Source organism: Larimichthys crocea, chromosome XVII (genome assembly GCF_000972845.2).
Source record: "Larimichthys crocea isolate SSNF chromosome XVII, L_crocea_2.0, whole genome shotgun sequence".
Lineage (NCBI taxonomy): Eukaryota > Metazoa > Chordata > Actinopteri > Sciaenidae > Larimichthys > Larimichthys crocea.
Genome location: NC_040027.1, coordinates 4955609 through 4971044, shown reverse-complemented (window position 1 = coordinate 4971044; position 15436 = coordinate 4955609). Strand labels below are relative to the sequence as shown.

Genomic DNA, 15436 nt, shown 5'->3' with positions numbered 1-15436 from the left:
ATGATCAGACATTGAGGTGGGGGAGAGCTATAATTTATATATATAAAAACAAAAGAGAAAGACTGTGTGAATATATATATAGCACATAATATGGCATGTCATTCAGGAAATTAAACCTTTGAATACATTGAATGAAACTTTGAATATATGGAGTGAACCTTTACTGAATCACGTATCTTCTGTCATCTCCCCTCTGCTGTCTGTCAAAGAGCTCAGAGACATGGCCATCACTCTGCACCTGTAAGAGACACACTTCTCCATATATATATAACTATCTATATATATATATATAACTTCAATGATATATATACACTACCAGTCAAAAGTTTGGACACACCTTCTCATTTAATGGTTTTTCTTTATTTTCATGACTATTTACATTGCAGATTCTCACTGAAGGTATCAAAGCTCTTAATGAATACTTATGGAATTATGTATGGAACAAAATGTGAAATTACTCAAAACATGTTTTATATTTTAGATTCTTCAAAATAACCACTCTTTGCTTTTGTTATAAGACCAGAGTTGGACCCCAAAGCAGAGACAGATTAAGTGAAGGAGTTTAACCAAAAGTCACTTTAATATTGCAAAGTCCACAAAAATCCAAATCAAACAAGTAGATAGGCACTGCAATGGGCCAATGTCCTCAAAAAACCAAACATAAAGCGACCTTCTCAGGTGAAAAACCTCAGCCAAAGAATCTTCTCTCGGGAGAACAAAGGAACCAGACATGCGGTTGGAGCTCATGGGGAATAATACTCTGGCACTGGAAGTCTGGGAAAGCCAGGCCTAAAAGGAAGAGGGAAGAAGCTGATAGGCTGATAGGTAAGGCTGTAGGCAGGAAAAGGGAGGAGCCAATCACACCTCTGCACCTGCAAGAGAACAGGAAGGGGGAGGGGAGAAACAAAGAGCACCAAAAGGGAAAAATAACAGCACAAAACAGACAGAACCAAACCATGACAGCTTTGATTACTGCTTGGCACACTCTTGGCATTCTCGCGATGAGCTTCATGAGGTAATCACCTGAAATGGTTTTCCAACAGTCTTGAAGGAGTTCCCAGAGATGTTGAGCACTTGTTGGCCCTTTTGCCTTCACTCTGCGGCCCATCTCATCCCAAACCAACTCGATTGGGTTTAGGTCAGGTGACTGGAGGCCAGGTCATCTGGCGCAGCACTCCATCACTCTCCTTCTTGGTCAAATAGCCCTTACACAGCCTGGAGGTGTGTTTGGGGTCATTGTCCTGTTGAAAAATAAATGATCCAACTGAATGCAAACCGGACGGGATGGCATGTCGCTGTAGGATGCTGTGGTAGCCATGCTGGTTCAGTGTGCCTTCAATTTGGAATAAATCCCCAACAATGTCACCAGCAAAGCACCCCCACACCATCACGCCCCCACCTCCATGCTTCACGGTGGAAACCATGCATGTAGAGAGCATCCATTCACCTTTTCTGAGTCGCACAAGGACACGGCAGGTGGAACCAAAGATCTCAAATTTGGACTCATCAGACCAAAGCAGATTTCCACTGGTCTAATGTCCATTCCTTGTGCTTCTTGGCCCAAACAAATCTCTTCTGCTTGTTGCATTTCCTTAGCAGTGGTTTCTTAGCAGCTATTTGACCATAAAGGCCTGATTCGCACAGTCTCCTTTGAACAGTTGATGTAGAGACGTGTCTGCTACTAGAACTCTGGGTGGCATTTCTCTGGGCTCTAATCTTAGGTGCATTTAACTTGCAACATCTGAGGCTGGTGACTCGGATAAACTTATCCTCAGCAGCAGAGGTGACTCTTGGTCTTCCTTTCCTGGGGTGGTCCTCATGTGAGCCAGTTTCGTTGTAGCGCTTGATGGTTTTTGCGACTGCACTTGGGGACACATTCAAAGTGTTTGCAATTTTGTGGACTGACTGGCCTTCAGTTCTTAAAGTAATGATGAACTGTTGTTTCTCTTTACTTAGCTGATTGGGTCTTGCCATAATATGAATTTTAACAGTTGTCAAATAGAGCTGTCAGCTGTACACTTTTTAATCAGGGTATAGCATCAAGTCAATTCAACTTCTGGGATATTGATCCGGTCAGGTAAGTAGCTGGGCGGGTAGTTTATCATTTTCATCTGTTTTGGTGTTAATGAAATTACTAACAGGTACACTAGAGGGGCAACAATGAGACGACCCCCAAAACAGGAATGGTTTTACAGGTGGAGGCTGCTGACATTTTTTCCCTGCTCATCTTTTCTGACCAATTTCTCATCAGTTTTGCATTTGGCTAGGGTCAGTGTCACTACTGTTAGCATGGTGCAGTACCTGGACCCTACAGAGGTTGCACAGGTAGTCCAACTCCTCTATGGTGGCACATCAATATGGGCCATTGCTAGAAGGTTTGCTGTGTCTCCCAGCACAGTCTCAAGAGCATGGAGAAGATTCCAGGAGACAGGCAGTTACTCTAGGAGAGCTAGACAGGGCCGTAGACGGTCCTTAACCCACCAGCAGGACCAGTATCTGCTCCTTTGTGCAAGGAGGAACAGGATGATACCATTGACTGACCCCTATGCTCGACTGACCTAAATAGAACACCTCCTGGACATTATGTTTTGGTCCATCCGACGCTGCCTGGTTGCACCTCAGACTGTCCAGGAGCTGAGTGATGGCCTGGTCCAGATCTGGGAGGAGATCCTCCAGGACACCATCCATCATCTCATTAGGAGCATGCCCCGACATTGTCAGGCATGCATACAAGCATGTGGAGGCCATACAAACTACTGAGTACCATTATGAGTTGCTATAAAGACATTTTGGCAAAATGGACGAGCCTGCCACATCATTTTGTTGCTTTGATTTTGGGGGTGTCTTTGAATTCAGCCCTCTGTAGGTTGATAGTTTTCACTTCCATTAATGATGTGGCATCCTTTCGTTCCTAACACATTACCCAGTCCATATCAGGAAAAATATCCAGCTAATTTCTTTTCCCATTGAGATCTGATGTTTTCAAAGTGTCCCTTTAATTTTTTGAGCAGTGTAGATATGTATCACAATAAATCAAGAGTTCTAGTTTGCTTTTCAATGTTTGATTTATTGTGATACTTCCATATTAGAGAGAGAGGGTTTTATCTCAGGACCAAACATTTTCTTTCCTTTTTTGTATTCCCTTCATGCTCTCCTTTCTTTTACTTCCTTTCTCTCCCTCTGCTATCCCCGATTGGCTGCAGCGCCTCCATCACCATTCCCGTCATAAACGCCACTGCGCTCCCAGTCACGCTCGATATCACACATGTTGTGGAGAAATTGCTGAAGTCAAAGGTTGATGGTGAGGTCAGGAGGGAAGAAAGTGTTCAGCCTCTGATGTCTTATGCTGTATTATTTATTGACGCTTGATCAAGGAGAATTAGAGACACTCTCAAAGTACATCTGAAGTGCTTGAGTCGGTCTCACATTCTGACGAACTTGTGATGGTGCATATACTTTAAACCCAAAGATCACACCCCAAATACTATACGCCCCAGAATTAGTCAAAGAGAATGTCTTTACCCTTGGAGGTGTTATTGTCAACATATTCTAGTCTGGGGACACAGATGTCTGTTTATGCAGATTGGAACGGCAACAACAAGCTATCTATTATGTCTAGGAAGGCAGCAACAGGTCTTTTCGACTCTGGCCACCACAGTGTTGAGATATGGTGGCACCTAGTCAAAGACAAACAATTAATACTGCTGAGGACTACAAGGCCCACACATGACCTTGCGTAACCTCAGGATAGAAAATTCCATAACAACACTCACTGGTCTCAGGCACTTGTCTTTCTCCAATTCACATTTGTCACTAGTTTGTTCTTGTCACATGTATGTGACACTGTTCGTATTCGGCATGTCTCTGATGAGGACCCGTGTGGAGACCCCAACTGCCGCCAAGTCACTAGAGAAGGAGGTCTTCTCTATCTTCTCTATCCTTCTGAGCCAAAACCCCTGCTCAGCACCAAAGAGCAGACAGACACACAGAAAGATTTGCAAGCTGAAGTTTTCTTTTTTCTAGTGCAGTGTTTCTGATTCAAATGATCAGCTCATCAAGCTCTGCAGTGGCCTGATAATGAGCCACTCATTTGAATCAGGTGTGGTGGAGCAGGAAACATCTAAAACATGCAGGGCAGTGGTCCCAGGGGACCAGGATTGAGAAACACTGAGTGTGTGTGTGTGTTTTGTTTGCAATGAAAGACAATATGTGTCTATGCTTAGCCTCAGACAACTCTCCAGACATTCAGTAAAGCTCATTAGCTTCTTCTGTTCCTATATGCAGCTCAGTTTCTGCATAGCCTGACACTGTGAACAAAATGAAGAGTAGCTAATACAGCTGGCAAGTGTTGAAGAGTTCAGTGCAGACAGACCATCAGGCTTGTTATCAGCACAGTTCAAAAGTCAGCATCTGTGATTGTATGGGGGCATTGTAATGGCATGATGGGTAACCTGCACGCGTGTGAAGGCTAATATGGAAGAACTGACACATTGTTTGATGGGAGAAATCATTCAGACTGATTTAGTAACTATAAAAAATGTTGAAATCATTAATAAACTTTAAGAGGGGAAGCTTCTATATTCCCATCGTGCAATACGATGGTATACCTGAATATTTCAGTTATGTTGCAGTTAAAAAGCTGTCCATCAGAGGGCAGTGTTAGCTTTCTTCCCCTTGTGCAGTCTGGATCCTCCATTTCCTTTCTGTTTCTATACCATATTTTGATCATTTGATTTTATTAAGTCCTCCTTAATGCACAATGACTAACCTTAATTAGTGTTCCTCCTGAGCTGTTACAGTCTCTTTGATAGATGGAATCACCTCTTTGTGTCTCTGGCTGCAGTGGTAAGACAGAAACACAAAACTGTGCACTAACAGACTGGAACTTTGGGAGACAGACTCTTGATTTGTGTAACCTGAAGTCTGAGATTAACTTCAGATGAACTTTTGAATGCATTATCGCAACGACTGCAGAGTGTGAAAGAACCTCTAAAAGACAACTTTAGTCAAGAACAGTGATGCAGGATTTGTTCTTTTTATTGTGAAATAAGCTGCAACAATGCAAAGTATGACAAAGACAAACATCAGAAACAAAAAAGACATGATGAATGCAACATGAGCTCAAGCTGGTGGGTAAAGTAAACAGAGGTATAATACAGTAAGCTGTAAGGGACAAAATTTGGAGGCCGAGCCAAAACAAGATGTAAAAAGATTACAACTAATAACTAATAAGCAGTTTAAGCCCAGTATGTGCTGGCTGTAAGGCAGGCACCAGGTCCAGTCACCAGTGGAGTGGGCTGAAGGCACAGATGCTGCAGCGGTGTGACAGAAAGCAATAATCAATCATCTTTGTTTTCTTCAATGTTACGGTTGATGTAAATGGTAAATGGACTGTACTTATATAGCACCTTTCTAGTATTCCGACCACTCACAGTGCTTTTACACTACATATCTCATTCACCTATTCACACACATTCATACACTGATGGCACTGGCTACAAGGCAAGGTGCCATGCAAGGTGCTGTGTGCTGGAAGGCAACCCCCCCAGAACCTTTGGAGGGGGCTGACCATCAGAGAGAATAATCAACATGGTTTTATTTTTATTGGTGTGGTTTATCTAAAATTCATTTTTATTATTGGTATCGATCTGATACCAAATAAATGCAGAGCCAGTACTGCTGATACAAATAGCAATACTTTTTACTTAGAAAAGCAGCATATATACTTTTGTGTAGAGGAGAGTAATGCGTCATAATTTATAAAGTGAATGCATCAATATGAAAATTTGGAATGCAAATACAGGAATACTAATGTTCCTTTGACAGTTAACACAAATGGGTTATTATATTCAACCATATTTACATTTTAGGTTTGATGTATATACCTTTATATAGGAATATATATGCTGAATATAATATGATTACAATTACAATGACCAATTACACTTTGAAAAATATCATTAACTAATGCTGGAGATGACTAAATCTTACTTTCACTTCTATAAATCAGCTACCTGGATATACTTGACCATGCTGAACAACTCACAGCATAGCAGGACCTCTCATGCACAGCCTCTATGCTGTAACAGGAGTTGTGTACTGAACAAAGTATTGATCAAGAAGTATTGATCAAGACAATGCCAATATTGGTATTGATACTATCGATATTTTAGATCAACATAAAAATTGTAAGAAATAAACTGTCACAAGTTTAAGGTGCACAAAATTAAGCTATTCAACTGTTTCAACTAACAGTCACTGTCTTCAGACTGAACAGACTGTCCTCTTCAGGCTTTAGACTAATTCTAAAGAGCATCAGAATATTCCAGTTATTATATAATTTTAGAACATTTAATTAAATAATTAAAATAAAATTCACCCATAATTCGTGACAGTGACAATATACAATGATGTATTTGAGTTTAGGACAACTGACGGTAAACAGACTATTACAAAGAGGAGCCTTGCCAAGCAGGTTTTCACATTCCCTTTGTTGTTGTGCATTTCTGTACAGATGTACAAAATATTCAACAGGCAAACGTTTACAGTCTGTAGAAGTAGTAGTAATTCAAAAGATGTTATTAAAAGGTTAAAAAAAGGTTCATAAAGGTGTACATTAATGTAATGCATTGAGTCAACTGCACCATTTACAGCTTACACCTCCACAGAGTTACCAAAGAATGTTCAGATTCAATGGAAATAATTAAATACACAGATGATACACTGTTAAAGTTAGTTACAATACCTTTAGACAGTGAAATTAAAACTGCGTCACAGTGGAACAATGCACACAAAGTTAAAGAACCTGTGTCATAAATGGGTGTGGTCTCCTCGCTCTGATCTCCAGGCTTCATCAGAATCAGAAATACTTTAATAATTATTTATTGTTCATTTGAGGTGTTGTGAACGAAAATGAATCACACAGACTGTGTTACCAGAGACATTCAGGAAGTTCTTTCAGTTTTAGTTCTGTTGTTAAAAATAAATAAATATGACATATCTGGACACTTTAGGATCTGCACTAGTTAAAATGAACTGTTGCCAGAGAGACCTGAAAGATACAAGAGGTGAAAGAGACTTAAAGCAAGATTTTAACTCCTCTTGATGCTACACTGACTGGTAATCAGGTGAATGGTGTCTCTGTCATTTCTGTGTCTGTTCTCACACTATGTAATTAATACATGTAGCCTATAAATGGTGTCATTTAATGATTTTGAAACAGATATTGGATAATTATGCAAACTAGAAAATCCCCGCAGAAATTTTGACAGTGACAAGTGGGCTGTTGCCGGGGGTCTTAGCATGTTAGCATTAGCATGTTAGCAATTAACATGTATTCTTAGTGCAGCAATTAGCATTAACATGTTAACATTAGCATGTTAGCAATTAACATGTATTTAATTCCTAGTGGCTAATATTAAATGCTAGCGTTGACACGCTAGCATTTAATATTAGCAGGTTAGCAATTAGCATGTTCATCATCATATCATTAGCTTGTTAACATTAACATGTATTTTTAGTGGCTAAAAATTTGTGGCGAGCACTGAAGTGCTAGCAAGTAACATTAGCACGTTAGCATTAGCACGTTAACATTAGCATGTATTTCATTCTTAGTGGGGTTAGGGTTAGGATGTTAGCAAGTAGCATGTATTTAATTCCTAGTGGCTAATGCTAATTGCATCCACTGTAGCACAAACATTCCGCCACATACACACCCATTATAGACCCAGTAGAAACAGTTTTGTCAGGTACACTCACTTGAGTTTTAAAGTATAAGGAAACACTGTGCATTTTCTTGTTATCATTACTATCATTTGTTTTTAGGACAGGTCGCAGAAACTCTCGCTGAGCTCCCACAGTTTCTTGGCAGCAGCATCATCTCTCGCCTTCCACTCAATTTTCATCAGCGGAGCACACTGGGTGAAGTAATGGCCACTAAGGTGCTCGATGCCTGGCTCCAGGGCACAGTGGAGGGTGGTCTGAGCTCCAGACTCAGCATCCACGAAGAAAAAGAAGATGATAGGTGTCAGGCCTGGACTCAAAGGAGGACTCAGATGCAGAGATTTTCACCAATAGGATGGGACTTTATTTTAGTAATCCACAAAGCAACGCAAAAGGACTATGAAAATTACTCTAAATAAACTATTCTAGAATAAACTCTACAAAAACCAAAAACCACTCCGAAGAGGGAAAAACATAAAAGCAAAGAGGGAAAAGGTAACAAAAAAAAAAAAAAAAAAATCACTCCACAGGGGAGGGCAAAGGCTAACCGCTATCTAACTGAACAGAAATCAATCACCTAATTCTATGAAATTTACAACAAAAAGTCACTCACGTGGAGGCAAAACAACACAAGTTACGTGGCAAGGGAAGGAAGCTCAAGGTCTGTGGGAATGACGGGCTGGGGTGAACGAGAGAACGAAACACTCTGGCACAAGACAAAGGGAGACGCAGACAAGATATACACAGGGTAATGGGGAACAGGTGGAAACAATCAGGGCGGGGAAGACAATCAGACCGGTGACACATGAGGAAGGGCAAGTGACCTGAAATGAGAGGAGAGTTATCTTTCAAAATAAAACAGGAAATGACAAGACAGGACAAAAACCCAACTTGACCTCACCGCGTGACAATAGGTGCCATGAAGAAACGCCACAAGAAGCTGCTGTAACGACCGATGTCTGTTTTTATGACTCCTGAACAGGGAAGAAAAAAAATTGCATGTATGTATATGAGGGGAAAAGGTTATTTTTGTTTTTATTTTTATTTTTAAAGAATGTCAAAAAAAATAATTCTACATATATATATTATATTTATATATCATATTTATTTATGTATTTATGTTTGTTTTTATATGGACCAATGCTACATACCACAGCATTTAGAGGCTAATTTGTGATGTAAAGCCTGTGGGCTTTTATTTAAAGAAAACATTTTACACAGTCAAAATTATGAGATACTCCCCTTTTTACTTTAAATACTGTAATACTTTCATACACACATATACATATACATACAGACATACAGTGCTTTTTAGACCACCTGTCAGAGACCATCCAGCATCATGAAGTCCGTTAATGCAGACTCTCATTTTCATTGAGCTCTCAACGTTTTACCATTTTGAACAGGAATGAAGAATTTAAACTGAATTCACCTTTTATACCCAAATTTGTGCCAGGTCACTGGGCTTCTCTGAGAAGTCAGAAATGAATCAAACATAACATTTGTTATGATTGTGGTCATATTTGTTTTCAGTCTGATGTGTTTTTTTGTGTGGCTTGTGTTTTCTGTCCATTTAACATGCAAACAGGGATGTGCCATCCCCAAGAGGCGATTGGTGGACTAATTTCCGGTCCTAGCCCGTGATTGGCTGTAGCTGAAAGCACCTGACATATACAGAGCCAAGATGGCGGCAGTCAGGTGGACACCAGCACTTCTTCATCCTCCTCCTCTCCCAACTAGCCACATGTCCAATTGTGAAATTAGAATTAGCTTTTTGTTTGAAGAGTAGGGATGGACTGCCATTTTGTTTTGATCGTGTTTTCGCCTGTTTTTTGTTAGTTTAGAAAGGCAAGTTTATTGTGATTTTGATTTTCTGAGGAAAGAGATTTATTTTCTAGATAGTTTATTTTGGTTGTTGTTTTGGCCTGGGTCCACCCTGAAGATGATTCCTTAGTTATAGTTGTTTGATCTTTTGAGTTTTGTAAATAAACCATTTTCTTTTGTACATAACACTTGTTGTAAGTGGCTACTTGGGACTCGGGGAAGATTGGGAAACCTTTTTCTTGTTATGCTCTAGGCCCCTAGGCTGGGGCATATCACATATAACACATAAAACTAATTCTTCTCTTCAAGAAGTATGCAACTATAATAATACATCTTAATCAAGAAATAATAATATGCTTTACTACTTTTTTTGTAAAATATAGTTTTACTACTAGTTATATTTTAGCATTAAAAATACATAAAACGTGATTTGGGTGGTGGTCTAATACATTTGTTAAGCACATATACAGTGTATATATACACACACAAACACACTTATGTTAAAATGATGGCATGAATGTCAAACTGATGATCCATTTACCATAAATCAAATTTACGAGAAGTCAGTCAGTTGAGAGGAAACAAGTTAATTTTCTCATTTAGTTTCTCACAATTGTGACTTTATTAGTATTTTGTTTTGTAACTTTAGATTAAATAAAAATAAAAACTTTTACAGGCAGAGTTGATGTTAAGATTTTATTTATCATTCCTACCTTTTATCAGTTTATTCCTCTTTTCCTGGCAGAAATGGGCTCCCATAACAAGAACCCATAAATAATAAAAGTGTGTAAAAAATGTTTTTAAACTGTTAAAAAATAAGATTTTTAAATAAAAATCAAACAAAATGATGTTAAATAAAGCAGACTGTTATCTAATGACCAGGGTGGAGGCTGTAGCAGGTGACGTTGGTGCCTTGCAGCCTCTTGGCGAGCTCGTAGGTGAACAGGACGTTGCACAGTTTGCTGTGACAGTACTTCTGGAAGAGCTGATAGTCACTGCTTCCCAAAGCTAAATCTTTGTGAGTCGTCAGACATTTGAAATCCACATTCCCCAGCGTGTACGCTTTGGAGGCCACATTCACCACGCGGCTTGGCCCACTCGCCTTCAGTTGGTCCAGGAGCAACACCGTCAACAAGAAGTGACCCAGGTGATTAACGCCAAAGATCATCCCAAAGCCGTCCACTGTCTGTCCACCATTCACCAGACCTGAAGACAGAAACACCTGGAACAATGAACTTCAACTTGAATACAATCTAAAAAAAAATTTACCCTGGATTAGAACAATGACTAAAAGAATGTTGACATTAGGCGAACCAAAGGATTTGAACCAAAAATACACTTAAGCTTGTTTGACTTTATATTGTTATGGACAAAAACTTTGTATTGGTTTGTGCTAAGGAGTTTGGAGGGTGGAGGGTCTTTTCAGCCCTACAAAAGCCAAAAAGAGAAAAAGTGTAAGGGCTGTAAGCTACAAACAGCGAATTAACTGCTAGCTACAGTTAAAAATTCAGTGTTACCAAAGCCAAGAGTCACGTCATTAACAAACCACATTAGTTTGTGGGGTTACAGGTAAAGTTGATTAAAAAGACCCATTTACAACTAGCGAATTCAGTGTGTCAGAGTCCTGGATGCTATTGTTAGCAGCTCTGTCCAGCCCTCCAATGGATTTGGGTAAGATCCAGCTAATTTTACCCCAGAAGGCGTCCCGTTAGTCCACAAACAATTCTAGCTAATGGTATTGAGTTAAATAACGGTCTGATTAAACATTTTACCTCATCATATTTATACCTGTAAAACTAGGGTTAACGAGCACAATGAACTGAGAGAGGCCATGAACAACTTCAAGTAAACAATGGTGTGGAATGGGATGAAGGGTATAAAAGGCTACAGCAAGCCTGCCTCCAATGTGCAGGGAGACCTAGAACTTGCCATCATAGCCACCTGCACCATTTGTCCATTGCAGTGTTCTGTGTAAAAAGGTATGAAGACAGAATGAGGGGTCATTGTTGTTTCCCAGAGGTTTCCCAAATAAACAAAACCAGTGTGTCTGACTACATCAATCCCAGGATAATTGATTAGAAGACATAGTGGACAGCTTGAAGGAGCCTTCCAGTCAAATTTCAATCATTCCTGGGGGTTTAAGTGTTTCAGGTGTCTATACCAATGGTTCTCAACCTTTTACAGTCAGGAACCCTCAGACTAATTAGGTTGGTGTTGATGACCCGCTGAAGTTTGTGGAGGATCATTTTACCCTCTGACACCTGGAGAAGTACTGTGAGAGTAATTTTCTTTGACTTCTCCAGGGCTTTCAATACCATATACTGTAGTCCTTTCTTCTAAGGGTAAATCTTTTGGCAACTGCACCCTGGATCATGACCTCAGATGCAAAGCCACCCATTCTGTCATACTGTAGCCAGTGAGGTAGTTTTTGATACATGATGCAGTCACTGTTGTTAACTTAGCCTGCACAGTGAGGTTAACTTCTGTCTACTCCTACTGTGAATTAACTCAGGAGGACTGACCGGCATTGTTGATGAGCAGATCCAGCCTGGACTCAGACCGGAGGAAATTTTCAGCGAAGGAGCGAACAGACTGCAGACTGGCAAGGTCGAGCTGCATGAAGATGACCTGGCTGTTACCGGTCTCCTGATCACAAAAAAAAACCCCAAGAACAATCACTTGATGGTATTTAGACTTACACTGATGTAAAGAAATGGGCAGATTAAACTGGCATGAATAACAGTGTATTATTGGCATATTAATGAAAATTATCCCCATGTTTGTGAATATACTGGTAAGGTACATATACAGAACAAAGGCGGACCGAGGATGTTGCCCTGAGGTATACTTGTAGGTAAACCGCCATAACCAGTTTTTTGACTTTACCTGGATAATTTCCTGGATGGCAGCCTCAGCTCGCTGTCTGTCCCTGCAGGCCATGATCACCCTCGCCCCCCTCCTGGCCAGGTCCATTGCTGTGGTCTTACCGATGCCGGTGTTTGCTCCTGAAGAGAAAGGACAGAATCAGAGAGAGTACTCATGGGCAGGGTAAACCAAATATAGACAAAGAGGTGGAGGACTGGTGGAGCTGAGGCGATCTTATACATCAGTATAGGGTATATCTAAGTGGGTCCTTGACTTGAGATTATTATCGTTATTATTATTTATTATTAGTAGTATTTTCCTACAAAAACAACAATGGTATGGCTGTCAAAGCTTCATGGTAGCTGCATCTGATGTCTGGTCAAGCAGTGACTTCTTTGTAGGTTTTGAACAGGCTCACAAGTGAGCTACAAAGTAATTTAGACATATATATCAAATATGAAAAGAATAAGTTTCATTTGATCACACACCTCATCTTGATCTAAAATCATTTATTGACAACTTATCAAGCATTTATTAATGGATTACCACATTTATAGCAGCATTCTTACCCACTTGAAACTATAAACACCCAACAAAGAGGATTTTAAAAACAGACAGCCTTCAGTATTTTTACAGTGTGCAGTTTTGCACGAGTTCCTTACAAATACAGACAATAGATATGACTGTTCTCATCTCGTGGAGTCAGCTCGGCCTGCAGGCTGTGAACTCACCCGTCACGATGGCAGTTTTTCCATGTAACTTTGCAGTACTTTTACATCTTGGCAACTTGAGCAAAGTCATATGAAGAAGAAAATAACCTCCAAGTAACAGAAGTCCAAACAGCAGCACCTCCAGCATCATCCTGAGTGCAGACACACCAAATAACAGAAGTCAAAGAAGCTCCACTCCTTTCCTTCTTCAGAGCTAATCTTCCTCTGAATGATTATATTATCAGCAAAACCAGCCAGCCAAAGTCTGCATACAACTGAAGGGATTTTACCTTCATGAGAAAAGAGTAAACAAAATATAACTAGAATAAAGATTTCATTTATGACAGATGATCAACCTGATCAACAGGTTTTTCCCCTCCTCCTACCTGATGTTTACCAGTGCTGACCAATCAGCTTCCAAGTGCTGGTATTGTGGGGCAGTGCTGCAGAGCCGGGTACAGGTAAAGGTAACTAAGTCAGGTGTACACTCTACATCTTCCTGATTATGTTTGTTAGTCCTGCAGCTGGCTTGGCAGCTCGCCTGTGCTAAAGGGGGGTGAGTTACAGGTTAGTCATATGACATTTTGAACATCGCTGGCTTTGGCTTTGGTTTGGCTTCATATTTTTCCCCCCCTAAAATCTTTAGTTTTGAGTCTATGTTTGCTTAATTTATGTAAAACTGTATTTTTCTATCTGTACAGTAGCCCTATGCGGTCATGCATAGGGATACTATGCCCTATGCATGTTAATTCCATTTGTCATCTATGTTAACGACTTGGCAAATGTTGTTATCCCAAGAAAAATGGGGTAATTTTCTTGAGATCTAAAGATTTCCTGAGATAACAACACAATACATTTGAGATCTTGAGAAAACAAAAGGATTGTGCAGTATATTAAATCACTGCAGGAAACATTGTCCAGTGTCAGAGGAGCAGGAGACTGTAGCATTTCAATGACTTAATATACTGGACTGTCCTTTTGTTTTCTCAAGATCTCAAATTGTGTTAGAGAGCACAAAGCTTCGTTATCCTAAAATATCTCGGCACGACAACATTTATTTCGACGTAATGACATAAATAACTTGAGATCTTGAGAAAACAAATAAAAAATTATTATGAGAAAATAAAATGTATGAATGTATGACCGCTTAGCTCTTCTGTAGAAGGGCTGTTTGTGTTTGCATATTTTGTGTTTCTCTGTGGATTATGATAATAGTATTCATCAGCTTTTGTTTGTACATTGCTTATTTGTTCTAGTTTGGGACAACAGTGAAAGTTAATACATACAGTTTGTCCAGGCCACAGTTAATTATCATTGCGATGGATATGTCCGAGTGCTTTACGTACTGAAGAGGTGTAGAATTGATTGTACAGTCAGCTACTTACATATTGTCATTTTGATTTGTTTCACTCTTTTAAATGTATTAAATTAATATTTATCATACGAAATTACATCTATTGTCACGGTGTATTCATGAACTTGGGTGACCTTCAAACTCGAGCATAGCTGAGCTAAACTTGCAGACTTCCAGGGTTCAGGTCTCCACGGTGACGTTGTCAACCTGTCATCCTAATTGTCCCTCACATCACAATAAACAGATGACAAAATGGACAGCTGCAGCGCCACCTGGTGGCTGGCTGTAATATTAGTGTTTGATCAGTACATGTGTTGAAAGTATTTTAGTTTTTCATTTTTATTTTGATTCATATTCATCAGAGGTGTGAATGTGAGTGTGAATGGTTGTTTGTCTCCATGTGCCCTGTGATGAGCTGACTTGTCCAGGGTGTACCCCGCCTCTCGGGATAGGCTGCAGCCCCACAGTGACCCTGATGAGGATAAACATTGTGTGTGTGTATATATATATATATATATGTTCAGATTAACTCTTATGGAGGAGAGTGAAGGTGTAAAGAAGGGCTGCAACGAACGATTATTTTCACAATTCATTGATAAAACTTCAAACTAAAATGTCAAAGAGCAAAATCAATTAGTTGTCAACTATTAAATCAACTGATTGCTTGATTCTTTTCATCCTGTGACTCACACTGAATATTTTGTTTTTGTGTTGAGGATGTCAGTTCTTTTGACTCTTTATGGACCAAACTAATTGATAGATCATATAAATGATACATTCACTGATAATAAAATTAATAGAATCCTGACTAAAGATCCACTCACTGACCTTTCCTGGAGCTTTACTTGTGGTATTCTTTCAGCATGTGGTTTGAATAATTTCTGATTTATATTGAAGAGTCTGAACTCAAGGTCCATTTGAACAGTTTCCTGGAGCTTTCTGGCCACATTTAGCGGTGTTC

At 39.7% G+C, this 15436-nt stretch overlaps 1 protein-coding gene across 1 annotated transcript; it reads right to left on the bottom strand.

Annotated features, from left to right (window-relative positions):
- Positions 1–7796: 7796 nt before the first annotated feature.
- On the bottom strand, positions 7797–15414 carry LOC104938474 (retinol dehydrogenase 11). The gene is made up of 7 exons (XM_027290587.1): positions 15304–15414; positions 13143–13273; positions 12433–12551; positions 12069–12192; positions 10426–10752; positions 8625–8696; positions 7797–8011 (listed from the first exon to the last, which is right to left on the bottom strand). The coding sequence occupies exons 1-7, from the start codon at positions 15390–15392 to the stop codon at positions 7821–7823; spliced, it is 1053 nt and encodes a 350-aa protein (XP_027146388.1). The 5' UTR covers positions 15393–15414; the 3' UTR covers positions 7797–7820.
- Between the last annotated feature and the right edge of the window lie 22 nt (positions 15415–15436).

Bases quoted from the DNA above. Each gene is read 5' to 3' on its own strand.
- LOC104938474 (XM_027290587.1), bottom strand. From the start codon at position 15,392: ATGGACCTTGAGTTCAGACTCTTCAATATAAATCAGAAATTATTCAAA. The intron at 12,552-13,142 runs GTGAGTTCACAG...CTTTCTCTTCAG, and splicing joins AAAAACTGCCATCGTGACGG to GAGCAAACACCGGCATCGGT. The intron at 12,193-12,432 runs GTAAAGTCAAAA...TTTTGTGATCAG, and splicing joins CCATCCAGGAAATTATCCAG to GAGACCGGTAACAGCCAGGT.